The sequence below is a fragment of the Camelus ferus genome, chromosome 2 (assembly GCF_009834535.1).
Source record: "Camelus ferus isolate YT-003-E chromosome 2, BCGSAC_Cfer_1.0, whole genome shotgun sequence".
Classification (NCBI taxonomy): Eukaryota; Metazoa; Chordata; class Mammalia; order Artiodactyla; family Camelidae; genus Camelus; species Camelus ferus.
The window spans coordinates 52,919,678-52,947,382 of record NC_045697.1 but is presented as its reverse complement, the minus strand read 5'-3'; the positions used below and the strand labels follow the sequence as shown (position 1 = coordinate 52,947,382).

At 38.5% G+C, this 27,705-nt stretch overlaps 3 protein-coding genes across 10 annotated transcripts in view; 2 read left to right on the top strand and 1 right to left on the bottom strand.

Moving 5' to 3' along the window:
* Window positions 1-25,797, bottom strand: part of JCHAIN (joining chain of multimeric IgA and IgM) — a 36,935-nt gene extending 11,138 nt beyond the window's left edge. Inside the window, exon 1 of the transcript XR_004312210.1 lies at window positions 25,250-25,797. The gene's annotated coding sequence lies outside the window, so the exon portion shown is untranslated. The remainder of the gene's footprint in view (window positions 1-25,249) is intronic.
* UTP3 (UTP3 small subunit processome component) lies at window positions 11,301-16,407 on the top strand. The gene has a single exon (XM_032458582.1). The coding sequence runs from the start codon at window positions 11,488-11,490 to the stop codon at window positions 12,910-12,912; it is 1,425 nt and encodes a 474-aa protein (XP_032314473.1). The 5' UTR covers window positions 11,301-11,487; the 3' UTR covers window positions 12,913-16,407.
* RUFY3 (RUN and FYVE domain containing 3) overlaps window positions 24,419-27,705 on the top strand; it is a 74,912-nt gene continuing 71,625 nt past the window's right edge. For 5 of the 8 annotated variants that reach the window (XM_032458503.1, XM_032458511.1, XM_032458540.1 and 2 more), the window contains exon 1: window positions 24,420-25,033. In XM_032458503.1, the coding sequence (XP_032314394.1) occupies window positions 24,670-25,033 (364 nt within the window). In that variant the 5' untranslated portion in view covers window positions 24,420-24,669. Of the gene's footprint in view, window positions 25,034-27,705 lie in introns of all 8 variants that reach the window. The other 3 variants (XM_032458495.1, XM_032458547.1, XM_032458521.1) reach the window with 2 other exon arrangements.

Sequence of the window (27,705 nt, the reverse complement as noted above, 5' to 3'; positions counted from 1 at the left end):
ATTTTACATTCCCACTAGCAATATATGTGATACACTTTCTCTGCATCCACAGCAGCATTTGGTGGTGTCAACTAGTTCTTTAATTTCAGTCATTTCGGTAAGCTTGTGGTAAAATCTCATTGTGGTTTTAATCTACATTCCCCCAATGGCTAGTGATGCTGAATATAATTTCATGTGTTTACTGCTTATTTGCTATCTGTTTCTCCTCTTTGCTGACATGTCTCTTCTTATCTTTTGCCCATTTTCTAATTGGAATATTTGGTTTTTAATTGTTGAGTCTTGTGAATTCTTTATATATTGTAAATACCAGGTCTATTGTCAGACATGTGGTTTGAAAATATTTTTTCCCACTCTGCAGCTTGTCTTTTCATCCTCTAAATAGGATTTTTATGAAGTCTGGTTTATCAACTTTTCCTTTTATGGACTGCGCTTTTGGCATCAAGACTAAGAACTCCTTCCCTAGTCCTAGATCTTGAAGACTTTCTCTATGTTTTTTCCAGAAGTGTTAGAGTTTTACATTTACATTTCAGTGCATGATCCATTTTGAGTTAATTTTATATTAGGTGTGAGGCTTAGATCAAGGTTCTTTTTTTTTTTTTTTTTTTTTTTTGCCTATGAATGTTCAACTGCTCCAGCATCACTACTGAAAAGCTATCTTTCCTCCATTGGATTATTTTTGCACCTTTGTTTAATTGACATTTTTTAACCCTAAACATTTTGATTCTTGCATATAGAATTTCTTCAAGTATTAATCTGCATCCAATCACAGTGTATGTAAAATTTATAGTTAGATATCAGGAGGCAAAAACTAAGCTTAAAAAGAATTCAAAATATGAGAAAGAAACTTCATCTTAAACTCTTTGAAAAATTAAACAATTAAAACAAACAAAAAAACTGAATTATCTTTTTCTCCCAATGGCTTTCCACACAGACTTTAAGTGTTTTGTGGTTAAATGTTTATAAGGACAATTGCACCTGTGTTGTGGTCTGTTTCTAAAGAAACTTGCACCTGCAGTGGCTTTTCATAGAATTGCTATTTGGGATACTACATGTTAGTCATTTGACCATATACAGAGCTCTTCTGTCTCACCACCTTCTGGGCTGGGCCTAATTTACAAACAGCCTACCCCCAAAAATCCATTTGAAAAACAATAGTTTAGATTTCACAATAATTTCTTTAGAGACGCAATAATAAACAAGGTTTCCAGGAAACTCATCAAATAACAATATACTCCTTCCAATTAATTAACTCCAGTGGTCTGGTCCCTTGCTGCTTTAAGAAAATTCTAATATATCTTCAAGGGAGGCTTCTGCTCTAGTCAAATATGTCTGCTTTTCTTTTCCTACACATGATTTGCTAATTCCTATATCAGAATCTTTTTTACTCTGTTATTTCCTCACCATAAATTTCTTTTTCCTTCCTACCAATCCTTGTCAAAAATCCTAAAATCTTTTAAACTAATTTTAGTAAGTCTTCCCCACTTTATGTCATCCCATTCTGTTCATTCCATTACTCAGTTGCTTCATTGCTAATAAATTCATCTTATATCTCTTTGCATCATTTTACATGAGTTGGCATCTTACTTTACTTTCACCTTGTTTCATACATGTACAATTTATCTCATACTAAATTAACAATTTCTAGATGCAGAGAGGGATTCATAAAGAGCAGAAGCAACTGACACCCCCAAAAAGGATGTAACAACAAAAAGGAATTATAAAGATTCCGGAAAATGGGTAAGGAAATAAAATTTTTCTTGTTCTAACTCTTCTATTCAGTTTTTACATCATATCTAAGTGCCATACTAAGTCTGTTTTCCCCAGTAACAAGGAGAAAGCATAAATCCATGGTGAGGAATATCCAGTAAAAATACTTTTTAAATATCAAATTCATTCAAGACCACTACATAATTCTTTTGTATCTCTCTCAGAGTTTCAAATAAGTCACTTTGGCTCAAAGTGTGCAATAATTGATTACTCCCCAACTAATTTTTTACAGCACCAATATTTATTACAGTACCAATAGGAAATTAATATAGCTATCATTTTGGCTTATAATTTCCTCATATAATTGGGGGCAACCACATATTTTTATTTTAAAAATGTTTAAATAAGTTTAAAATTTATTTTCTCTTTAAGACACTGAAATAAAGTTGCCATTATAGCAAGCATGTATGTGGTCTACAAGGCTAATGCTGCTTACCTTAATTCAAATGATCATTTATTCATTTATTCTTTCTCTCAACAAGAATCTGTTTGCATCTATTCTTCATGTCAGGGATACTAGTGAACAAAATAGGTATGGTCTTTGATCAAATGGATTTACATGACAAGTACAATGTGCCACAGGAGCACAGATGTTGGTAGAGAGAGAGGTAGGGTCAAGGAAAGCTTCCCAGAGGAAAGATGAGTAGAAGTCAGGCAAAAAAGGGAGGAATGTGGTCTAGGAATGAATAAAATATCAACAATTTGGAGTTGAGAGAAAACATGGCTGTTGGAGGAAATGAAAGTTCAATATGGCAACAGGAGTCCAGAGACCATGTATTTCATATGTTTCAACACACCCCTCTTAAGCACCTAGTACAGCGCTGTGCAAAATTAAATGCAGCATGTCCAAGACTTATTTCCCTCTGTTTCTTAAACCCTGCTAACCTCTTTCCTCCTGAGTTTTCTTAGTGAAGGGTACCATCATCCATTTAGTCATCCAAGGAAACCTGAGTCACTGTTACTCCTCACCCCCTCATACTTAATCAGACACTAAGCCTATAATACCAGCTCATAAATAGCTGTTAATCTGTGTACTTTTTATACCCTTATTCCCAGGGCCCTAGTTAGACAATAAAATTTATCATAACTGTAAGAGCCTCACACTAACTTCCTGCCTATAACCTCACCTCTTTCCATCAATTCTCTAATCTTGCCTTGCTTAAAACCTCCAATGGTTCTCCTCTGCTCCTAGAATAAAGTCTAAGTTATCTTTTAATATCAAAAATAGAGGTGTATCAATGTCACATTTGCAGACTCTTGTTAAATTCTTAAGTTATTTTTACTAACTTCTAATATCTTATTGAAATTTAGCAGAACTCAGTTTAACTCATTATTTCATTAGCTATTTATTGGTACTTACTATGTATAAGTAACTGTATTAGAATATCATAATGGTTACAGAGATGAATGGTGATATATCTGGCAGAAAATACAAGACAAGTATATAAACAGTCTTAACACAATGGAGAAAATGCTTAAAAATCCTAGCGTAGAACCTAAATAGACATTTTTCCAAAGAATACATACAGGTGGCCAACAAGCATATGAAAAGATGCTCAACTTTGCTAATTATTAGAGAAATGCAAATCAAAACCACAGTAAGCTATCACCTCACACCATTCAGAATGGCTATCATCAAAAAGTCTACAAATAATGCTGGAGAGGGTATGGAGAAAAGGGAACCCTCCTACACGGTTGGTGGGAATGTAAACTGGTGCAGCCATTATGGAGGACAGTATGGAATTTCCTAAAAAAACTAAAAATAGAGCTACCATATGATCCAGCAATCCCACTCCTGGGCAAATATTCAGAGAAGACGAAAATTCTAATTTAAATAGATACATGCACTCCAACATTCACAGCAGCACTATTTACAACAGCCAAGACACAGAAATACCTGAGTGCCCATCAACAGACAACTGACTTAAGAAGATAGATATATATATAGATATATAGATATATATGATATCTTCTTATATCATATATACACATACATATGTCATATATACCATATATACACATACATATACATACACACACATACATATATATATAATTGAACATTACTCAGCCATAAAAAAATGAAATATTGCCAACTGCAACATGGATGGACCTAGAGACTATTACAAGCAGTGAAGTGAGTCAGAAAAAGACAAATACTATATGATATCACTTACATGTGGAATATAAAAAAAATACAAATAAATCTATATATAAAATAGAAACAGACTCACAGACATAGAAAGCAAAGTTACAGTTACCAAAGTGGGAAAGAGGGAGGAAGGGACAATCAAGAATACGGGATTAACAGATACAAACTAGTATATATAAAATAGACAAGCAATGAGGATTTACTGTATGGTACAAGGAATTACATTCAATATCTTGTACTAACCTATAATGGAATATAGTCTGAAAAAAATAACTGAATCACTTTTCTGTACACCTTAAACTAACACAATATTATAAATCAACTATACTTCAATTTTAAAAAATCCTAACATAGGAAGAGTTAAGGGGCTATTAGCTCTAATGAAAGGAAGCATATCAGAGAATACAGCCGAGAGAAGATACGATTTTAGGTAGGCCTTGAAGGCCATCTAAGAATTGAGATGTGGGGCAGCATAAATAAAAGCCAAGAGAAAGAAATCTCAAAAAGAGAAAGAAAACAATGTGTATTGGACCAGAATGTAGAGTTTCTCAATGAAAGTAGAATAGCAGCTAGAAAAATAAGTTGGGGCCAGGTAAAGGCAGGCCCTAAATATTAGGCTAAGGGCTTTATGATGTAGAGAATGAAGACTCACTAAAGAAAAAAAATTAAGTGAACTGTGTTTCAAAAGACCTTCACCATCAAAGCTATAATTATCATTGAATAAATAGTTATAAATATTATATATATATATATGTATAATTATATCTACAAGGTTCCTCATGACCAAAAAAAAGGTATAAAATAATGTTTAGAAAATAATTATGCAGTATTTAGTTGGATTAGAGTTTGGAAAGGAAAGCAGTGTCACAATTTCATTAAATTCTTCATTTTGTAATTAAAACTACCAAACCTAGTCATTTTTAATTAAAAGCTTAGAAGAGTTCATATGTTTATTTCATATTTTAGTAGAAGTTCTATATTTTGCTTCCAAATCACTTTTAGCATTTTCATGTCTTTAAATAGATCCAGACCTTAGTTTGCAAAAAAGAATCTATAACCTACTGGTTTCAGAGTAAGTGGTTTCCGACAGAAATGAAAGCAGATGGCAACTATACTTCATCTCTTCTATTTTCTTTCTTACATCTAAAAATAATTCTTCTTTTTCTGCACCCAAAAATAGTTCAAAGAGTTCCTGTGAGTATATTAAATTATCTAAATAAGTTAATTGCTTTTAACACCAAGAATACATTTTTCCATTATCACTCATTATTATTTATGATTAATCATAATTTAATCATTTTTAACACCAAGAATATGGTAATTCCCATCATCACTCTCAAATTATTTTTATGATTACTACTTCTCTGAGCATTAAAAAAGTTACTTCTCTGACAACTTCAGTCATCATAACCTAGTCTGTGACACTGGGATAAAAGGAAATACACATTTAACCATTAGCTTAAGTTCACAAAAGCCATATATTAAATACTTCATCATCTTTTAAATGTGACTTTAAAAAAAAAAAAACCCTATGCTGATGACCAGAGAAATACAAAAGACATTGCAATTCATTGTTAAAGGCTACTATTTTGTATGCTGACACTGAGTTTCTCAAATACTGGCTTGGATTCTAGGGATTTTAAAAAATGCCTACTTTGATCCAGACTTAATGGGGCTTATAGATTTAATGGAGGGAGATCTGTATAAAGCATGGGAATGCAAAAGAGGAAGTTCTTCATCGTGAGGCCTGAAAAGGCTTTTAAGGTGACATTTAAAATTAGTCTTAAATGATGAATAAGAGTTCTCCAGAAAGTATAAAAGAAACAAATGTAAAGGAAAGGAGGTAAGAAAGAGCACAGCCTGCACAAGATTCATGAGGAAGCTTACAGACACAAATATTTATATATTAACTATTGATACAATAGTAATTATAGCTTTGATGGTGAAGGTCTTTGAAACACAGTTCATATAAAATTTTTTTCTTTAGTCAGCTTTCATTCTCTATACAATAAAGGCTTTAGCTCTTAGCCCAATGTTTACATGTATTATACATGTATTATGTATATATGCAAGGCTACAGCACACGTGGTAGCAGTAAGCATGTGGTAAGATGTAAAGTTTAAAATGTATGTGGCAGTCAGCTCTTGAGGAATATAAATTTGATCCTATAGATGTTGGGAAGCTTTTAAAGGACTTTAAGTTAGAGATGTACATGGTCATTTTTTGTCTGTTTGTTTTTAACTGAACCTCAGATGCAGTTATTCTCCTCAGTTCCTGGCACATTATTATTATTGGTCCATGGAAAGTTCCTCTCCTATTTCTTCTAATCTCCAAGCTTCATCCCATTCTTTGCTCCCCCATAAGCAACTATTCTTTGTATTTAATGTACATTATTTTGTTTGTATGTGTTCTTACAAAATGTGTACTGTTGTATTGTTGCACATATGTACTACATATCTCACTTTTTAACTTTTTTCCCCTAAACACATTGTTTTTAGATCCATTCATGTTGCTATGTGGATATATCATCCACTGTTGCCAATCACTGTGTAATTACCATATAATTTATCATCTAAATTATAAAAGTAAAAAAGGGTGCCATTAATAATTATGCTGGGATAACAAGCAGGACTGTACTAAGCAAACCAAGATGTACGGTCCCTCTATGCACCTAAATTCCATGCTGTTCACCAATGACATTTTCCAGGGATGGGCATCCAAGTTGTCTCCAACGCCCTGTTAACAATAATAGCTTTTCAAACAGCCTCATATGGCCCCATTTTGGACCCGTCTGCGAACCTGTTAGCCAAAAAGATGTCTATAGTGATTTGTAAATTCTTACATAAGTAATTATGAGAATACTGAACAGATGAGCAAAGAGAGAAGGAAACTGCAAAGCAATGTTTGAAGAATAAAGAGTGGTAGAGCACTTAAGTTAGAATGGAAGGTTTTAGTTGCGGAGGGGGAATGAAAGGTATGGCTAGAAAGGTTCCTTTGAGGCAAAACTGGGGAAGTATGTATGTTGTGAGTTTTATCTTGATAGTAACTGAGAGTCATTGAAAGATTTTGAACAAAAGGGTGGGATGATGGAAATTATATTCTAGAAAGATACATCTGATGATGCTGAATCAAATCTATAGCAGAGACTGGAAATGAAAAAAATCTATTAAGGGAATATATGAAAGCCAATACAGTACAATAGGTGGCTATAATATAGACTGGATTCCAAAGCCAAACTGTCCAGGTTCAAATCTAGTTCTACCATTTACTAATTTTATGACCTCACTTAAACTCCATGTGCCTCAGCTTCCTAAATTAGAGATTACCATGATACTTCCCCATAGGGATGAACGTCAAGGGCTTATAACAGTACTGACACATAATAACTACTCTCTATGTTCGCTATTATTATTGCTGCATAGTCCAGGAGAAACTGAGATCAGTTTAAGCTAATCTGATGGTAGAGTATCTTCAACAATCAGAACTCATGTCCTGAAGAAAGTGTCCTAATATCACTTATGTGTCATTCATAAACCCCTACCTTCTACAGTAAAAAAATCCCACAAAGGACTTAGAATAAGGCAAAAGGGTATTTTTAAAAAAAAACTATTGGCCCTTATTATGTGTAGTTTGCTAGCTCCTGAGCCAGGCATCACAATAATGTAATAAAGATTCAAGTTGATGATAAATTATAGTTGCCACAAACACAATGGTTAAATGTCAAATGTTATTTAATATTTATTATTTTTCTCTGAGGACACAGGGTTTTTCTTTTTAATTTTCATAGGCTGATGATATAATAAAGCATTAATCCATCTTTTCAGCAATACAAATTTTTAAAGAAAACAATTTCCTCACCTAAGTGGCAAATAATTCCAAGATTAAGCTATGGAAGATTAGACTATGGGAGCTGCTCGAACTGAAGAACTGACTTCTGAACTGTTAATCAAAAAGATCTGAGAATGTTAAATACTTTCTGAATATGCACTGGATATCGCAACTCTATTCTAAATAGTTAGGAAATGTAAAGTTTAGTATAAACCAAATAACATTAGAGCAATGTGATCATTCCCATTAAAAATATCTAAAATATTTTTCTACCTTCTCTATAACAGCATATGCATTTGTTAAGTATGACTACAAAGTCTTAAATAGTTATCAATAAAAATGAACAGAAAAATTGAGATTCATTATGTGCCTAAATAGAACTTGATGTTTAGATATAATGAAAATTTAACACACCTAAAGCAAAGATATAATTACATCCCAGCTTGGATGCAACATCCTTTAAGCAATATTCCCAGAATAACAATCCAGAGGTGATCTCTCAACCCTCTGATCTCTCACAGCACTGGGTTTACATTACACACTGCCTTAGATTTTAGTAATCATATGCATATGTTCTTTTCTGCCTGATTATAATCTCCTTGAGAGAGGAGTCTGTGGCTAATTCACCTTTGGATCTACTACAGCATGTAGCATTCTGCTACAGTTAGTAAGCAGTTAATATTTGCTGAATGACAAAACATATTAAAATATACATTCAAAAATGAATTCTGGAGCCATTATTAAAAAGTCTACAAATGATAAATGCTGGGGGGAAAATGATAAATGCTGGAGAGGGTGTGAAGAAAGGAGAATCCTCCCACACGACTGGTGGTAATGTAATTTGGTACAGCCACTATGGAAAACAGTATGGAGATTCTTTAAAAAAACAAAAATAGACTTACCATATGATCCAGCAATCCCACACCTGGGCATATATCCAGAGAAAATTCTAAGTCAAAGAGATACATGCACCCCAATGTTCATGGCAGCACTGTTTATAATAGGCAAAGACCTGGAAGCAACCTAAACGTCCATGACTGGATAAGGAAGATGACATGACAGATGACTGGATAAGGAAGTTGTGTGTGTGTGTATATATATATGTATATATATATATACACACACACACATACACACATATACATACATACATACATACAATGGACTACTAAACCATAAAAAATAATGAAATAAAGCCATTTGCAGCAACATGGATGGACCTAGAGATAATCACACTAAGTGAAGTAAGTCAGACAAAGACAAATACCATATGATATCACTTACATGTGGAATCTTAAGAAATGATACAAATGAACATATTTACAAATTAGAGATAGACTCACAGACAAAAAACAAATTTATGATCACCAAAATGGGGAGGAAGGAGGGATAAATTAGGAGTTTGGGATTAGCAGACTCAAACTACTACATACAAAATAGATTAACAAGGTCTTAATGTATAGCACAGGAAACATAATGAAAAAGAATATGAAAAAGTACATATGTATATTGAATAACTGAATCACTATGCTGTACACCAGAAACTAACCCAACATTGTAAATGAACTATAGTTCAATTTTTTTAACTTCCTCAATTAAAAAAAAATTCCGTGCTTACCATCAAAACATAAGACTTTTACCCACACCTTTTTTATTCATTAAACCATAGTTCCTGAAATCTTATAATGGTTTTTAAATGCTTAAGATAACCTTTAGCACTTTAAAAATATTTAGCTCAAAATATCACTTTTCTGAAAAATTGTATTATTTTTCATAACGTAATGACACTATGCTTTCGACAAAGAAATTGTTGCCATTAATTTTGGCAACTTATCAAAAGGTCAGCTTCTAACTTCCCACATTTGAAGGAGCCATAATACCTAACATATGTAATGAATATGAACCTATCACATGTAATGTGTAGACACTTAAACCTTGAGTTACTCTTAGATTGCAGGGCAATCCTGTCACACGTCTAGTCCTAGAAATAATTCTAAAGACAAATTTGACCAATTCTTCCCTTATTTTCACCCTCTTCTTCAAATACTTTAATTTGAGCTCTTGGTTTCTTTCATCCACCCCGCATAGCCTACCCTCTGGAAAAAGTTTAAACGCATTCACACGGAATTGGCGAAGGACTGGTAACAGCTGAATGTGAGGGCCTGGTGTCGGAGCCCTGTCCCAGGTTTCTGTGCTAGATTTGCTAATGTAATCTCCCCAAGTCTCTGTTTCCAAATGTGTACAATAAAGACACTGTGGTTGGAATCAATGATTCCTAAAATCCACTCCAACTCAGGTTAACTCCTTTAGGGATATTGGGAGCCCCACGCATCATTCACTCTCCGTTTACGTAGCACCTGAGGTAGACAGATAATCAAATACTGTAATTTCAACACTTATTCATTAAACAAATCTTCACTGAATACTCACTGTGTGCCAGACACTGTATTGTGTGCTTGCAATACTATAGTTCACAGAGCTCTACCAGATGATACAAACGAACTGAGGAAAAGACAACTAAGGGAGTTAAAGAAGAGCTCGAAGAGGTGATGCTTAAGCTGCTCTTCAGTATGGCAGAACTTTCCGAAGTGGGGCGGGAGCACTAAATCCTGTTTGGTAAGGAGGATAGATGGCGCGTACAAAAAGACAGCGATGTGAAAAGCACGTTGAGTGTTTTCAGCAGCTGAAGGCCGGGTAATACAGGACAAGGGTTCACAGTACTCATTATAATTATAATCTGGCACGTTTTGAGTGATTATTTGATCAACGCTTGTTCCCCGCTGGACAAGTTCCACGAGGGCAGGAACAGCGTCTGCTTTCGCCCACATTATTCTCCCAGAGCCTAAGACGCCACCTTGTGCCTATTAAGTGTTTGGAGAGTTCACCAAGGGTTCGCCCCTGAGACATAAAATGTGTCACCTCCAAAATATCTTAAAGAAGGAACACTTTCCACTACAAGAAAGAGACATAGCGAGCGGTGCCTGCTGCGCCCAGTTGAGTTCCTCGGAAAAAGTATTTCCACCGTCGCCCTCAGCAACACCCTCAGGGACACATACCCACTGCAGTAACCGAGCCCTGAGTGCAGGGAGCTGAGGGGGGCTGACACCCGCCCGGAGGCCGGGCCTGCGCTCTCGCCCCGCCGCCGCCGCCGCCGCCTCAGGCTCCGGTGCCCAGAAACGTCATACTTGGACGTTGCGGAGACAAAAACCTGATTAACTGCCAGACTTACAGGAGAAGACAAAACAATTCCAGTAAACAAGAAAAGCTTATACACTAGCAGTCAGCTTCCGGTTGGTGACGCCCAGGACAGAAGGAGTGCAGCTCACCACACAGCCGGCCGGCCTCTCCTGGGCCTAGAGCTAGAGCGCCCTCTCACGGTCCCGACGACTTCGCGTGCCGTTCACGAAGCCGTCCCCCGAGCCACGCCCAGGCTCGCGAGATTAAGAACAGAAGTCTCTCTGAAGGGCTCCAGGGAACTGAACTTCCTATGCCTATTGTTCCTGCACGGAACGGCCTGAAGGACCAACCGGAAGTAGAGGTTCGAACGCTACACGGAGAGCATTCTGGGGACCGGAAGGAAGTGGAATCTCTTGCGTCCAACTGGAGTGCCGGCAAACGCGCGTGGTAGGAGAGTGCGCGGCTGTTAACAGAAGCTCGTTGCGGGAGCGCGTGGCTGGTGCGTGGAGGTCAGAGGTGACCAGAAGCCAGACGTCGGTGTAGAAGCTGAGAACGCGCGAGCTATGGTGGGGAGATCCCGGCGGCGCGGAGCGGCCAAGTGGGCTGCTGCGAGAGACAAGGCAGATCACGGCCCGGCCGACGAAAATGATTTAGAATCTCCACCCTCACCGGGGGACTCCAGCTACTACCAGGATAAGGTAGATGATTTCCATGAGGCCCGATCTCGGGCCGCCTTGACTAAGGGCTGGAGCGAAGTGGAGAGTGGGGACGAGGAGGAGGATGGCGATGAGGAGGAGGAGGTGCTTGCCATAGATGTTGCTGATGAGGACGACGAAGATGGAGAGAGTACGGGGGATGAGGAGGATGACGATGAAGATGGTGGGAGCTCTGTGCAGAGTGAGGCAGAGGCCTCGGTGGATCCTAGTTTGTCGTGGGGTCATAGGAAAAAACTTTACTATGACACGGACTATGGTTCCAAGTCCCGAGGCCGGCAGAGTCAACAAGAAGTAGAGGAAGAGGAAAGAGAGGAGGAAGAGGAGGCACAGCTCATTCAGCGGCGCCTAGCCCAAGACCTGCAAGAGGACGATTTTGGAGTCACCTGGGTGGAGGCCTTTGCAAAACCGGTGCCTCAGGTAAATGAGGCTGAGACACGAGTCGTGAAGGATTTGGCAAAAGTTTCGGTGAAAGAGAAGCTGAAAATGCTGCGGAAGGAATCACCAGAGCTCTTGGAGCTGATAGATGACCTTCAAGTTAAGTTGACAGAGATGAAGGATGAGCTGGAGCCATTGCTCCGGTTGGTGGAACAAAGGATCATTCCACCCGGAAAAGGAAGCCAGTACCTGAGGACCAAGTACAACCTCTATTTGAACTACTGCTCCAACATCAGTTTTTATTTGATCCTGAAAGCTAAGAGAGTCCCTGCACATGGACATCCTGTCATAGAAAGGCTTGTTACCTACAGAAATTTGATCAACAAGCTGTCAGTTGTGGATCAGAAGCTCTCCTCCGAGATTCGTCATCTACTCACACTTAAAGATGGTGCAGGAAAGAAAGAACTGAATCTAAAAGCAAAATCCACGAAGACCAAGCCAAAATCTGTTTCAGAGACTTCTGCTGCTGCCTCTGCTGTTACAGACCTTTCTGATGATTCTGATTTTCTTGAAGAAGCTGCATTGAAATACTATAAAGAAGTAGAAGACAGGCAAAAATTGAAGAGAAAGAAAGAAGAAAATAGTACTGAAGAACAGGCTCTTGAAGATCCAAATGCAAAGAGAGCCATTACTTACCAGATTGCTAAAAACAGGGGACTTACACCCAGGAGAAAGAAGATTGATCGAAATCCCAGAGTGAAACACCGGGAGAAGTTCAGAAGAGCCAAAATTCGCAGAAGAGGCCAGGTTCGTGAAGTTCGTAGAGAAGAGCAACGTTATAGTGGTGAACTATCTGGCATTCGTGCAGGAGTTAAAAAGAGCATTAAGCTTAAATAAAATATTTGCTTAGCTTAAGGTTTTTTTGGCAAAATTTTAGATTAATAAATTTTTATTTTTCACTGAAGTTACTATTAATATTTAATTCCTAATCTTAAATTTTAAAAATTCTTGTCAAAAGGGGAATTTGTTTGGGTTATTCCTCAATTAATTTGTCTTTTCATTTATAATCAGGGCAGTAAGAACTTTGGGAGCAATATGAATGTGCTTGGGAAAACAGATGGTTTTGAGAAAAGTTCTCCAATATTCTGTCAAGTAGTAACCTAGGGAAATTTCACAGCTGGTTGTGGAGCAACCATCAAACTTGGAATACTTTTATAATTTTTCATGTAAAGTGAAGAGAATGCATCTTTGGCAATTATCTTATTTGTAAGATAGCTTTTAAAATAGTTTTGACACATTATTTCACTTAAGTATAATTCTTGAGCAGTACTTGTTAATAATGGGTTGAATGTTAACTTCAGGATTTTGTACCCTTAATTGTGGTAAAAGCTTAGGAATGAAGAAGAACTTGGTTAAAAATAGAAAAAGATACATCTTAATTACATTGTGAATATTTTTTGATAGTCATTAAATGTGGTAAATAAGATAATAATTCCATTTCCCCTTCTGTACTGGTGACTTGTAGTGTGCTATTTGTACATTCCACCTGCTGAAAATTTGGTGTGATTACCACTAGGTTAGTGGTAACTTCAAGTGGTAATGAGTTACATTTTTCTTTACAATTACTTTGGTCTTTACAGTAGGGAAAAGATGAAAGGGTGAACTTAAAAATACATAGGATGATGCCAGGGAAGAAATGAGAGGACTAGTGAAGAAAATCACAAAGGACATCTTAACTATGTCACTGTTTATTCATTAAACATCGTGCTAGCTGCTAGAGGTGCAGAGATGATCAGTGGTTAATATTTATTAAAACACTTGCCTTAACTTTGTAAAGTGGTACTGTTCTCTCTATCAGACGAGGATGCTGAAATTCCAGGAGGCTAACCTTCTAAAGAACACGTGCTTGGGATTTGGACCCAAACCGGCCTTCATTCTTTTAATCTCTGATTTACAGCTGCTGCCTCAGAGCAGCACACATGCCAAATTATTTTCTTTTGTTTTCTTAAAAGAGGTAGGCTGGAAATAAAAGCTTATATTGAATGGAAAGGTACTGTTGTTTTAAGCATTTTATTTGTTATTTCCTTATTCCCCACAACTCTTATGTAGTAAGTTCTATTATTATCCATATTTTAAAGATGAGACAACTGGCAAAGTTAAGAACCTTTCTCAAGGTCATATAGGTATCAAGTGGTAGAGCCAGGATTTCAGCCTACCCTTTCTGGCTTAAGACCCCTATCCTGTACTTCCTTCTCTGATATAGTAGAAAAAGTACAGGTATTAGAGGTAACTTACTAGGGTGATTTTGAGTTAATTACTTGATATCTGACTCATTTTCTTCATTTATGTGATACTATTATTGTAACTACCTTGGGGAGCTAATATAACAATGGTGAAGAACTGAAGATAATGGAAAGTATATATATTGATTTCTGCCCCCAGTTTCTGGCACAGAACTAAAACCCTTGTAAAATCCTAAGTGATAAGAGCACTGGGAGCATCATTTGTTTTAATGAGGTGACTGGGTGGGCTCCTGGATGAGAGCTGGTCGCCAGAAAGACCAAGCCGTGATTATAAGCTTGTAATTTTCAGCCCCAGATCCCCATGCTCCAGAGAAAGGAGAGGGGCTGGAGGTGGAGTTAATAATTGGTCATATCTACCTGAAGAAGTCTCCACAAAATCCCAATAGTATGGAGTTTGAGGAGCTTCTAGGGTCGTAAACATCTACATACTGGGATGGTGATGCACACAACTTCATGGGGACATGAGCTCCTGTGCTGGGGAATCTGCCAGGCTTCACTGTATGTACCTCTTTATCTGGCGGTTCATCTACATCATATCCTTTACTAAACTGTAAACGTCAGTGTTCCTTGAGCTCTGTGAGCTGCTCTAGCAAATTAATCAAACCCAAGGAGGGAGTTGTGACACCCTCAGATTTATAGTCGGTAAGTCAGAAGCACAGATGCCAATCAAAAGCACCTGGACTTTTGATTGGCATCTGAAGTGGGGTAAGGGATAGGGGCAGTCTTGTGGAACCAAGCTCAACCTGTGGGATCTGATACCATCTCCAGGTAGATAGTGTCAGAATTGAATTAAATTGCAGGACACCCAGCTTGTGTTGCAGAGAACTGCTTTGTGGGGGAAGGAAAAAATTACATGTGGTGTCAGAGTGTTTAGAGTGTGTATAACAGTGTGACAGTAAAGGAGAAACACAGGTGGAAAACTCAGTTTTTCCAATTCAACAGCAGACTTTACCCCCTGCCCCATTTCCATCACTTAGTACTTGTGATATTGGGCACATTACTTGATCTCTCTTCTTCATTTTTTCATCTGGGGATAGTAGTAGTAGTACCTATTTCATAGAGTTATTATGAAGATAAAGTGAATTAATACATATAAAGCACTTAGAACAATGCCTGTTATACAGCAAACACCTAGTAAGTGTTGGCTCTTACTACAGGTTGTGACGATCACATCTAGCATGAAGATGCACAACAAAGTATAGCTAGTCGTATGGTGATTCCTATTTGTTACAGGAACATAGAGAATAAAGTGCAGTCATATATGTAAAAATGCTTGAGAAATTAGTATTCTAAGTTTGGAACAAGGAGAAAGCATTGGGCGAGCAAGCACATGAAGGGATATAGAAAACCTGGGACAGGACAAAAACAAGGAAATGAAGTGAGCAGTTGAAAATGTTTAATGTTTTATGTCAAATCCCTGTCATGTATATAAAATTTTATGGAAAAAATGTTTTAAAGGAACATAAGTTACTGGATTTAATGTTTACATCTTCCAAATTTTGTATTTATTTAACAAACATTTAAAGAGCCCTGAGATGTGCTGGGTACTGTCCTAACATAAACAATAAATTGTTAACTATTCAATGTGATCATTTTTCATAGAGATTCACTTGGTGAACCCTGGAGAGTCTCATGCATAAGAGTTCCAATAAAGTAGATTACTGGTATCAGTCATCAATACAAAGCAACAACCAATTAGTTTTATGTCAGCATGTTAAGCTATGGGCAACTATTGAAAATACAAAATATTAAAAGTAGAGGAAAATATCAAATTAGTGATCCAGTAACTTACTCTGCTATTAGCCAGCTGACTTGCTCTGGACTAATCAATTTCTCTACGCCATAGTTTCTTACCTATATTCTTATTTATAAAGGAGTTAACATATCCCTTTAATTTTTATATAGAAATAAATTTATTTGCTTATCAAGCCTCTAAAACTGCCTTCATGGTCAAAGCTTTTGGCAAACTGGGAAATTACTTTTTGTGATCCTAAAGATAAAACTAGCTTAGGGAGGAAGGTATAACTCATTGGAAGAAGGCGTGCTTAGCATGCATGAGGACCTGGGTTCAATCCCCAGAACTTCCATTTAAAAAAAATAATAACAAGTAAACCTAATTACTTCCCCCCCAAAACAAACAACACCAAAAAAAACTAGCTTAGGTAATGTATACAATTACATTCACATATCTGAGACAAAGAAAATGTTTGATATATCCGAGGAGTGGGTGGAGTTGCTTATTTTTCCCTTACTGGTTGTGTAAAGTAAAAGATTTTAATATGTTAAAGTAATATAAGTTAACATTACCAAAATAATTCAGGAAAGGTGAAAATCAGCATAATTTACATCTCAGGAATCACAATGATAAACATGTACCGCTGTCTGACTAGTACATGATCCAGAAAAATCATGTAGGGGTCAACCAGAATTCCAAATCCTTCAAACCAAATTATGTTTCCGGTAATAAATCAGAGTGTAAAAAATTCTTTTAGATATTATTTCAAAACATTTGTATTTTGCTATCACAAGTTTAAACACAGAAACAGTATAGAAAATTTAACACCAACCAAATCAACAAATGTTCAACATGCGAGTTTCTAATTTTGCTTAAAGTGTATTATCTCATGTTGAAGTTACTTAATGTAGCTACTTTAGCTATGTATTCTAGAAAATGTTTTCTTGACTCTTTCAGTTATTGACTTGTGGAGGAGAAAAACTGATTTTTTAAATATTTGCTTTAAAGTGAAGCTTTACATAATAGTAAATATTAAGAATCAACATTTTTTAAACTCTAAAACAAAACAAAAAACCTGGAAAAAACTAATAAAATGTTCTGCCTGAAGTGCTTAGGGTAGCAATTAGGAGCTTGACCTCTGGAGCCAAGACTGAATTTAAATCCCAGATTCACCACTTACTATGTGTCTTTGGTCTACTTAACCTCCCTATGTCCCAGTTTCCTCACATTAAATAATGTATGATTGTTATAGCCATTTAATTTACTTAAACCATATAACATACATTTACAATAGCAGCTGGCAAGTACTAAGTGCTTAGTGTTAGTTACTATTAATACATTAAAAATAATAAAACTAATTTACTCTACTTGAAGGAGTTCGTTTTCTTGGTTTTATCATAGTGGTTCTTAAACCTAAATTCCTAAGGATCAATTGTTAAGTTTAAAATGCAGATTCCTGTGCCCAGCCTCCACAGATTTTTGTTTAGCTAGCCTGGTGTGGACCCAGGGATCTCTATTTTTAACAGACACCTCAGAGGATGCTGATTCAAATGGTCTATAGAACACACTTTGGGAAACACTGCTCTGGACACACAGCTTTTTAGGTTTCTATTCAATTATAACATAGACAAATAAGTGAAATTAACATGTACCTCTATTATAATTACAAGAATGAAACAAGATATAGTCTTACCATGAAACTTCAAAAATTCTAGGATGGCCCCTTGAGAAATCTATTGAAAGCATTGGACCTTCCTCCCAGAACAATAATACATAGGCCTAATCTCATTTAACATACCACGTCAGTGGGTTCCTAGACAAGCCAGGAGTCTCCTACCTCATAGGAAACTATACTAGAGGACTGTTCTTTTTACCCTTAAGCATTGCTTTATATGGCTGATGTTAATACAATAGGAGATCATCTTACCATGGGTAGGAGAGGGGATTATTCAAAGTAAGTAGAAGACAAAAGAATTTGATTAGCACCTAGAATTTTTTTTTTAATATTTATTAAGTGAGCTCTTTTAGACATACATTTCTAATCATATCATGCTTGAACATACACAAAAGGGAAACTGCAGCCAAACAGATAAGTTTATTCTTTAAACTTCATATTCACTTCAAATTTTCTGAATCACTTCTATTCACAGGTCCCTGATGGCCACAGAATCAAAGAATTTTATAGGATTTTAGAAAGAAGAAAAGGATTTTTAATTAAAAAAAAAAAGGAAGTCACGGGGTAGGGGTAGACAGGACCTGAAAACTACTAGAGGAATAAATCTGTTGTGTAAAAAGAAGAAACAAAGATCTTAACTTTGGGAGTAGACACATTGGTAGAAGAGATAGGAACTTTACAGTCAGAGCAATTAACTCTTTAGTTAGGATGCTATGGGACCTCAAAGGAGGCACATACCTCTAAGGAAGGCAAAGAAGATCTGTTCGAGTAGAATCTTGGAAGAGTGGATGTGGTAATATGAGGAATGCCAAACATGTTAAAGTTTATCCAGAGGCAACAGGGTAGAAAGATAATACTGGAAAGGTGGGGAGGGATTAGATCATGAAAAAGTTTAAGGAGCTGAGATTGTATCCCAGACATGGAGAAGGCAACCAAGGTTTTTAAGAATCAGTATGGTAGAATTAGATCAACTTTCAGAAAAAAGTACTCAGTCTAGCTGCTGTAGAACAATGGAGTTAGAATAAATTTAAAATAGGGATATGAAAACCAGCGAGGAGTCCTTTGCAATAATAGGCAAAAATGATGAAGATTTCAATTAAAGTAGAGAGGACAAATTCAGGGACAGATCTGAGGGAAATTTAGAAGAGAATTTTTAAAAGAGAGCATGATAATTGGAACAAAGTATGGACAAAGCCATGGAAGGTCAGCAAAAACAACCAACCAAGTAGTTTCAGAAATTCTATTATGTTACAACTCTAAATAGGCACAAAATATGATAAGCTCCTCTAGGGTAGGCATCTTGAATTCTACTTCTCCACAGTATACACATGGAACACAACTTTGCTGTTAGTAGATCTTCATTAAAAAGATATAATTATCAAACTTAATCGAAATGGTCCCTCAACATTTTTTATTTTCTATTAATAAAGTAACATTCATTATAGACTACTTGCATATAAAGAGAATTAGAAAAATGGAAAAATACATCCATATTTCTACCACCCAAAGAAAACTGCCATTGTTTGATCTTGTTGATTAAGGTAACTACATTTCTTAAGAGTGCATTGTACTTTTAATCAGAGTATTGTATTAAGAGTAGAGCTTATAGGGATCCGGCATAGCTCAGTGGTAGAATGCATGCTTAACATGCACAAGGTTCTGAGTTCAATGCCCAGTACCTTCACTAACAACAGCAACCAGAAAAATCACTAAGAGTAGTGCTCATAGGAGAGGTGGCCAGATAGTACTAGTAGGAAGATGCTGAACTCACCTCCTCCCACAGACAAACCAAAATTACAACTACTTAGAGAGCAGCAACCTAAAAGAACAACCTGAAGACTAGCAGAGAAGATTTCAACTAAAGGCATAAAGAAGGAACCACAATGAGACAGCAGATGGGTGGAGATGGAGTAGAGTCAGGAATTACACCCCCAGGGGTCAGTGATCCACAAACAAGAGAAAATCACAATCATGGAAGTCTTCCAGCAGGGCTTATATTCAGGAAAGCCAGAGGGCTATAGGAAACAGAGACTTCACCGCCCCCCTCCCTGCCCTTTTTTTTTTTTTTTTGGAGGTGGAGTTAATTAATCAATTAATTAATTAATTAATTGATTTTAGTGGAGGTACTGGAGATTGAATCCAGGACCTCATGCATGCTAGGCATGCACTCTACCACTAAGCTACCACCGAGACTTCACTCTTAAAGAGCACCTGCAAAAATCTCACATGTTCCAAGTCCCAGCAGAGAGGCAGTAGTTTGAAGTGAGACTGAGTCAAACCCACTTAGTGATCTTGGAGAGCCTCCTGGAGAGGCAGAAGGCAACTGGGTCTTCCCCTGGGGGTGGAGACATTGGCAGTAGCCATTTTGGGGAGTTCATTCAACCATGATAACACTGGTACCATCAAGCTCCACTTTGGAATCCTCCTTCTAGTGTATTAGCACCAGGGACCCAGCCCCACCCTACAGTAGGCCATAGCAGCCAGAGCATGAAGCACAGCCTCACAGCCAACTAGGCAGAAGGCCAGGCCCTCCAACCAGCACATCCACAGTAGTCACCCCACCACAAATGAAGGGTACACAGAGCCCACACAGGGCACAGCCCTAGAACATATGGCTCTGAGGACCAGAAGGGAGCATACTGCTTGGCTCCATAGGATTTCTCTTACATAAGGCCACTTCTCTAAGGTCGGGAAACGTAACCAATCAAACTGACACATAGAAATAAACACAGTGAATTAAGCCAAATGAGGAGACAGAAGAATATGTTCCAAACTAAGAGCCATAACCTCAGAAAAAGAGTTAAACAAAGTAGAGATAAGCAATCAACCCAATAAAGAGTTCAAGGTAATGACCATATAGATGCTCACCAAACTGGGGAGAAGAATGGATAAACACAGAATTTCAAGTTAGAAATTATGAAGAGGAACCAAACAGAGCTAAAAAATACAATAAGTGAAATAAAAAATACACTGAAAAGAATCAACAGTAGGTTACATGATACAGAGGAAGAGATTAGCAATCAGGAAGACAGAGTAGTAGAAATCAGCCAAGCTGAAAAGAAAAAAGAATTTTTAAAAATGAGGATAGTTTAAGAGGCCTCTGGGACAATATCAAGTATACTAATATTTGCATTGTAGGGGACCCAGTAGGATAAGAGAGAGAGAAAGGGGCAGAGAAATTATTTGAAGAAATAATAGCTGAAAACTACTCTAGCCTGGGAAGATAAACAGACATAGGTCCAGGAAGCACAGATTCCCAAACAAGAGGAACCCAAAGAGTTCCACACCAAGGCACATTAAAATTAAAATGGCAAAAATTAAAGATGAAGAGAGAATCTTAAAAACAGCAAGAGAAAAGTAACTAATTATACTGCTAAATGCAAGGGAACCCCTACAGGGATATAAGCTGACTTTTCAATAAAAACTGTGCAAGCCAGATGAGAGTGACACAATATATTCAAAGTGATAAAAGAAAAAACCTACAACCAAGAATATTCTACCTAGAAAATTATCATTCAGATTTGGAGAGATAGAGTTTAACAGACAAGGAATAGCTAAAAGACTTCAGCACCACTAAACCAGCTTTATAAGAAATGTTAAAGGGATTTTCAACAAAAAGGCTACTACTTAGAAATATGAAAATTATGAAAGGAAATGTCTCACACACAGACTGAAAGTGAGGGGATGGGAAAGGAATTCCATTTAAATGGAAAACAAAAAGAAAATTGGCGTAGTAATACTTGTATCAGACAAGAGACAAAGAAGGGCATTATGTAATGATAAAGGGACCAATCCAACAAGAATATGTAACAATTGTAAATATATATATGCACCCAACATAAGAGCACCTAAATATAGAAACCAAATATTAACAGACATAGAGGGAGAAATTGATAGTAATACAATAATAGTTGGGGACTTTAACACCCAAATTTCACCAATGGACAGATCATCTAGACAGAAAATTAATAAGGAAACACTGGCCTTAAATGACACATTACACCAAGCAAACTTAATAACTATATACAGAACATTCCACACCAAAAGAACAGAATACACATTCAAGTGCACATAGAACATTCTCCAGGACAGATCATATGTTAGGCCACAAAATAAGTCTCAACAAATTTAAGACTGAAATCTGAAAAAGAATATCAATCCTTCCCAAGTAGCATCTTTTCTCTGATCACAGCTCTAAGAATCTTATGGTAAAAGTACATCTATGACATTGATCTCTAAAAAGTTTTAATATATTCTAAGTGTCCATCCTTAAGATAATCAAAGGGTTTCAAAAAACCAAACATAGATAACAAAAATAAAGTGCAGATTAAGCTGAAAACATCTCTTGCTTTATTTTCCTTTTATTAGAGAAAAGTTAATAGACGTTAATTCGTACAATGGCTTGGATTGTGTCACTTTAAAATAGTATTAGGAAGAAGCATTTGCAAAAAGAAGCAAGGTGTTTAGGCTTGTTTTTATAATCTTAGCTTCCTTAAACATGTGTAGCAGCTGAATCAGCCCTTTATGTCACTAAAACTTATGTAGAGCTATGATTATATTATTGATCCAAAAGCTAAAAGCATAAGAAACTAGGAACTTGGAATACCATCCACCTTTAAGGAAAATGTTCATAAATAGCCTTGCCTGTGAACTTTAAAGGATTTATATTTCAGTTGATTTTTTTATATTCATTACACTGCCACTTAATTAATGACAGAGAACATAAATAGAACTGTTTTTAAAAGAGGCCCCAGAAAACCCAATAAACCACTATGCTGTACACCAGAAATGAACACATTATAAACTGACCATATTTCAATAAAAACAAAATAAAATTTAAGACAATGAAACAGATTTCAAACTAAAAAAATAAAATAAAATAAAAACAATATGCTGCAAGATTCCACAGCATATCAATAACTATAAGTATTCTGGCTAACTAGAAAACAAAAAGCTAGTGATTTAGACTAGATAGCATTTCATAATTTGTTAGCGTGGTGACTCCCTTGGGTAATTATTGGCCTTTCTCAAGAGTGATTTGTGAGGAGTCTGCTCTTTTTTCTTCTGCCTACAGTGGGGTAAAAGTATATTCTTGTCAAATTCTTTACTGAAAAATTGCAAAACAACTGTGTGAAGGAACCTGACAAGAACACAGTGCCACAAATTTATGCATGCAAAAACAAGGTAAAGGATCCAGTTAAAGATGGGTATAAAACTATATAATACATCTGGAATCTTTTAGTTTTTCTCTTCAAGGTATTATACAGTTTGTAATTCCTCAAAGGCAATTATGTTTTTTATCAAGATTCTCACCCTCACCAAGAATGAAATGAAAAGGACCAACAAACTTCCAAAATGTTAAAGATATGGTAAAAAATCTTTTTTCCTCCTCAAAACTGAGTTTGTTTTTATTTTTGTAAGTTACATGCTGTTTTACTAAAAAGATAAAACATAACTAATAATAATTGTTTTCACCTATGCCAGAACAAGAATCCAAGCTAAGAAGACAACTTACTTAAGCAAGTAGTAGCACTGTGATCAACAGGTCACTGAAATGCCCAAAACAGAAAAACTAAGAAATTTTCTGATTGCTTGAAGTTAGCCTCTTCGTCAACACCTCCTTTTAAAATATATTTTTGTTTAAAAGAGTTGGTGGAAGATAGTATTAGAAGTCTCATGGTAATTTCTTATAATTTCAAGGTGATTTTTCAGAGAATAACAATGAAAAGGCTTACTTTTCCTTTCAGAGAGGCATAACTTCCTCACAGAAGCAAAGACAGACCAGATAAAGAGGGAAAATCAGGTGGACAAAATGTTACACAACAGTGATTTTTAATTATGAGTCAATATGGATTCTATGCCAGCATTTTTGCAACCCGAACACAAAGCTAATCAGCTGGGAAATACGGGGCACGTTCATGGAGTCCAGCTCAAAGAATAACGATAGTAACTGGAAATTGTCTTTATTAAAGAAGCAAATGTTTACTTACGGGAATAACTGGATCAGTAATCACTGATTCAAATATTCAAAATAAAGCACCACTGGCCAATTACTAGGGAGACACAGGCACTATGAAAGTGAAAACTGTCGCCCTGTAATAGACGCTTGTCACATAAATTCTAAGCTGTTTGGTTTAAAACGCATTCATGCGCACCCGGAACACCGGAAAACCAGGGAGTTAAAGTCAAAGCACATACATTTCTACACAGCGCATATGACAGGGAACAAAAGAAGTGGGGAAAGGAAGACACCCACCTCTGGTTTCTCACATAAAAAGCTCATAAATCACAACCGTGAATCAACGGTCAAAATTATAGCGTGTGCAAGACAAATGGTATCGTTTAATACGGGGTTGGGGGAGGGCAGGCTCCTGTTTAAAATTAGCTTTCGCCTCTTCAACCCAGATCTTTGTGCCACCGATGAAGTTAGGCGGTTACACACAAAAGCGCCCCTGGATGTTTGGCCAGGTCTCCCACCGTTCAAGCACGGGGGGGCGGAGTGGGTGGCAAACACACCTGACCGCTCGGGAGGGTCGGGCCGGGCCAGGGACGGGGAAGGACGAGGCCCTGGGCGCCGTCTCCTTTCCCGGGTGGGCAGGGAGCTCAGCGATGCCGGAGCGAGGCGGAAGGTGGGAAGTGGGAAGAGGAGGAGGTCGCCCCCTAGGGGAGCCGCGCCGCAGGCTGCGGGCCGGGGCGGGAGGGGCCGGCGGGAGGAGACGGCCGGTAGGGAGACCGCGCCGTCGGGCGGGGCCGTCCCTCCAGCTGGCTCGGACCCGGCGGGGCGGGCTGTAGACGGAGCGACGGAGCCCAGACCGGCCCGCAGCCAAGGAGAAAGGTGGCGGCGCGGACGGGACGGGGCGGCGGCTCCCCGCCGTGACCCTCTGCTCCCTCCGCCCAGGCCTGAGCGCGAGTCCGAGGCGGCGGCGAAGGAAGGAGCGAGCATGGCTGAGACCTCGCCGCCGCCCACCGCCGGCGCGGAAAGTTGCAGCGAGGAGCCGGGGAGGGGCGGGAAGCAGCGACTGGAGGAGCCGCGCCGCACTCCAACCCAGGGCGCGGACCGAGAGGACGAGGCGGGGCCGCCGCTGGCCTCCCCCGCGGGGCAATCGGAGCCGGGCTCGCCGGTGGCCGCCCCCTTCTTCCTGCTCTACCCGGGCGATGGAGGCGCCGGCTTCGTAGCGCGCCCGCCGCCGCAGCAGCAACAGCGCTCCTGGAGGACCCCGCCGTCGCCGGGCTCCCCGCTGCCCTTCCTGCTCCTGAGCTACCCGAGCGGTGGCGGCGGTGCCGGTGGCGGTGGCGGCAAACACCGTGAGTGGCGGCCGGGAAGGGGGACGCCAGCGGGGAGGGGAAGGGGGGCCTCGGCTGGGAAGGGCCGGCCCGGAGCTCCGCCTCCTGCTGGGTCCCCGGAGCCGAGCCGGACGTCTGGCCGGCTAGGAGGTAGGGGCGTTGGGGGTGGCTTCTTGGTACGCTCCCGTCCGGGGGCACGCAGGGGGGCGGCCGCTGTCTGGGTGCCGGATTATTTACCTCCGAGTCTCCCGAGGCCGCAGGCTCCTGCCCAGCCTCCCCTCCCTGCCCAGGCGCTGGATCTCGCTAGCCTCCCACGTGCTCGCCGGGTCCCAGCCCTGGGTCTCTGCTGGGAGGCTTCCCCGGAGGAGTCGAGGAGGGGGCGGCGCCGCCTTCTGCGGGCTCAGAGCGCCGCGGCCGCCGAGTAGGTGTGGCTGCTGCCGCGCCGCCGCCCGCGTGGCCCTAGTTGGACCACTAAATTTTTTACGAGCGTTCACTCCGCACCCGTAAATATTACAGATCCGTCCCCCAGAATGGGAAGAAATCAGGAATAGTGCGCGAGATGACGAGAAGGGAAAGTGTGGCTTTGGGAGGGCACTTACCGGGATGTTATCGTTTGACAGGAAGAGGCCTTCACCTTTTAAAGCCACTGTCACCAGAGCCATCTGAATGCAGCGGACCCCACTTTGTGCTGTATCAGTCAGCAAATGTCTATTGATAGCGAGCGGGCCCTAGAGCAGGCAATATGTGTAAGACTCTTGTTAAGTCTGGTTAAGAAAGACAAGGTCTTAGAATATGAAGATGTGACTGAAGATGTAAGGCGTGATAAAAATGCCGAATACTTTGCTGTATGAGTTCTGAAAAGGGGGAGAAACTTGCGTAAGGTGAAGAGGGAATCATTCTGTCTCTGTCTCTCTCAGTCTCTGAGATAGAGCTAGAGATTTCTTTTTTAGTACCCAAGCAAATCTTTTAACTGGTCTGCACTGCCAAGAAACCCGGACTTTTTCTTTTCTGCGTCTGATCTATCCCTTGGGAAAAGATTAGCATTAGTTGACTATTTCCTGTGTGCATGCCCTGTGATTATCATAGTTAATCCTCACATCTCTGTGAGCCAATTATGCCACTTTTTCAGATGAGGAAGTTGAGGATCAATGTGATTAAGTGATTTGTCCTAAATAACAATGTAATAGAAGGAATGAAGTTGACCCAGATTCTTTGCCTACCGAGCCCATGCTGTTTAAGTGAAAGCCAGACGACCAAAAACTTGATTGGATGGTCCTCCCTAGGTTAGGGTCCATTGGATTCAGCTGGAGGGAGTCCTTTGTTGACTTCTTTTTATTACTTACCTAGAATGGGAGCCAACATTGACCACCGACTAAGAGTCTTAGTAAAATCATAGTTTGTGTGTTAGAGTAATCCACTAATCTCTAGATACGAGTATCTGATCATGTCAGAAATTAGTCTTTTTATAAGCAGAGAGAGTAAAGGTAATAGTCTCAACACTACTTCATTTTGTAAGGAATCTGCTTTGTACTTTGTTCTTTAAGTACAGCATCTCTTTTCCTTCCTAAAATTTTCTATTTTTGAGTAATTTGCTTATCAACCAGTCACTATAGAATGAAGAAGACCTTCCTCTCAATTGTTTATAACTCTGTAACAGTTGTGGTACAAGGTGTGATGCAGAAGAATTTTTCAAGTTTTAGCCAGTATCAGTTGTGGGAATTATCTGAACTTCACTTTGAGTCCTTCTTATTAAGGATTGGCTTTATTTATTTATTTTTTTAATGTTGTCAGAAAATTTGGGCCTTAGCATGATGGAGATCATCAATGGAAGACTTAAAGCTAGAGTTTCGTAATTGTGATCCCTTGATCTCTACTTTGCAATCGTAGCAGATATGTGGCATGATTTGTTAGCACATAAAGTTTGAATAGTCCCCTACTGGCCTTTAATTTCTGAAATTAAAGGCTTACTGGTGTGAAAGTGCTCAGAAAAATTACTGGGAAAGTGTATGTGTCCCACTTCCACTGTTTTTAAAGACCAGTCACTGGGGACATTTCATATTAGTAAAAGATCACTGATACTTGACTTAAAGTAGTTCTTGTTTTGTACTATTTTTGTTTGTACTAGTTATTTTTAATGTACTTCGGAATATACATACTTGAAAAAAGGAATACTCTGAGGAGGGAAGGTATAGCTCAAGAGGTAGAGCACATGCTTGGCACACACAAGGTCCTGGGTTCAATCTCCAGTACCTCCTCTAAAAATAAATAAGTAAACCTAACTACCTCCCCAACACCAAAAAAAAAATTAAATTAAATTAAATTAAAAAGAAAAAAGAAAGAACCCTTAAAAAAAGAAAGAAAAAAGGAATACTCTGGATATTAATAAAAATACTTCCTGTCAATGCTCTACACAGTCAGTGCAATATTGCTTTCTGTGATGGACCTGAATATCAGAACTGAGGGTCTCCCGACGACTCACTTGAACAACCTAAGACCAAACCGTTTTAAAAAGTCTTATTTCAATTACCAGAGCACTACTTATTTAAATTACCAGAGCACTGCTTGATGCAGCCTCCATACCCAAAGAATATTTGCCTCCTCAACACCCAATTTTTAACTCTCGCTAATATATTTGCCCAAAGTATATAACAGATAATAATTTTGACAGACTGTATATTAAGGCAGTGTTATCT

Bases quoted from the DNA above. Each gene is read 5' to 3' on its own strand.
- UTP3 (XM_032458582.1), top strand. From the start codon at position 11,488: ATGGTGGGGAGATCCCGGCGGCGCGGAGCGGCCAAGTGGGCTGCTGCG.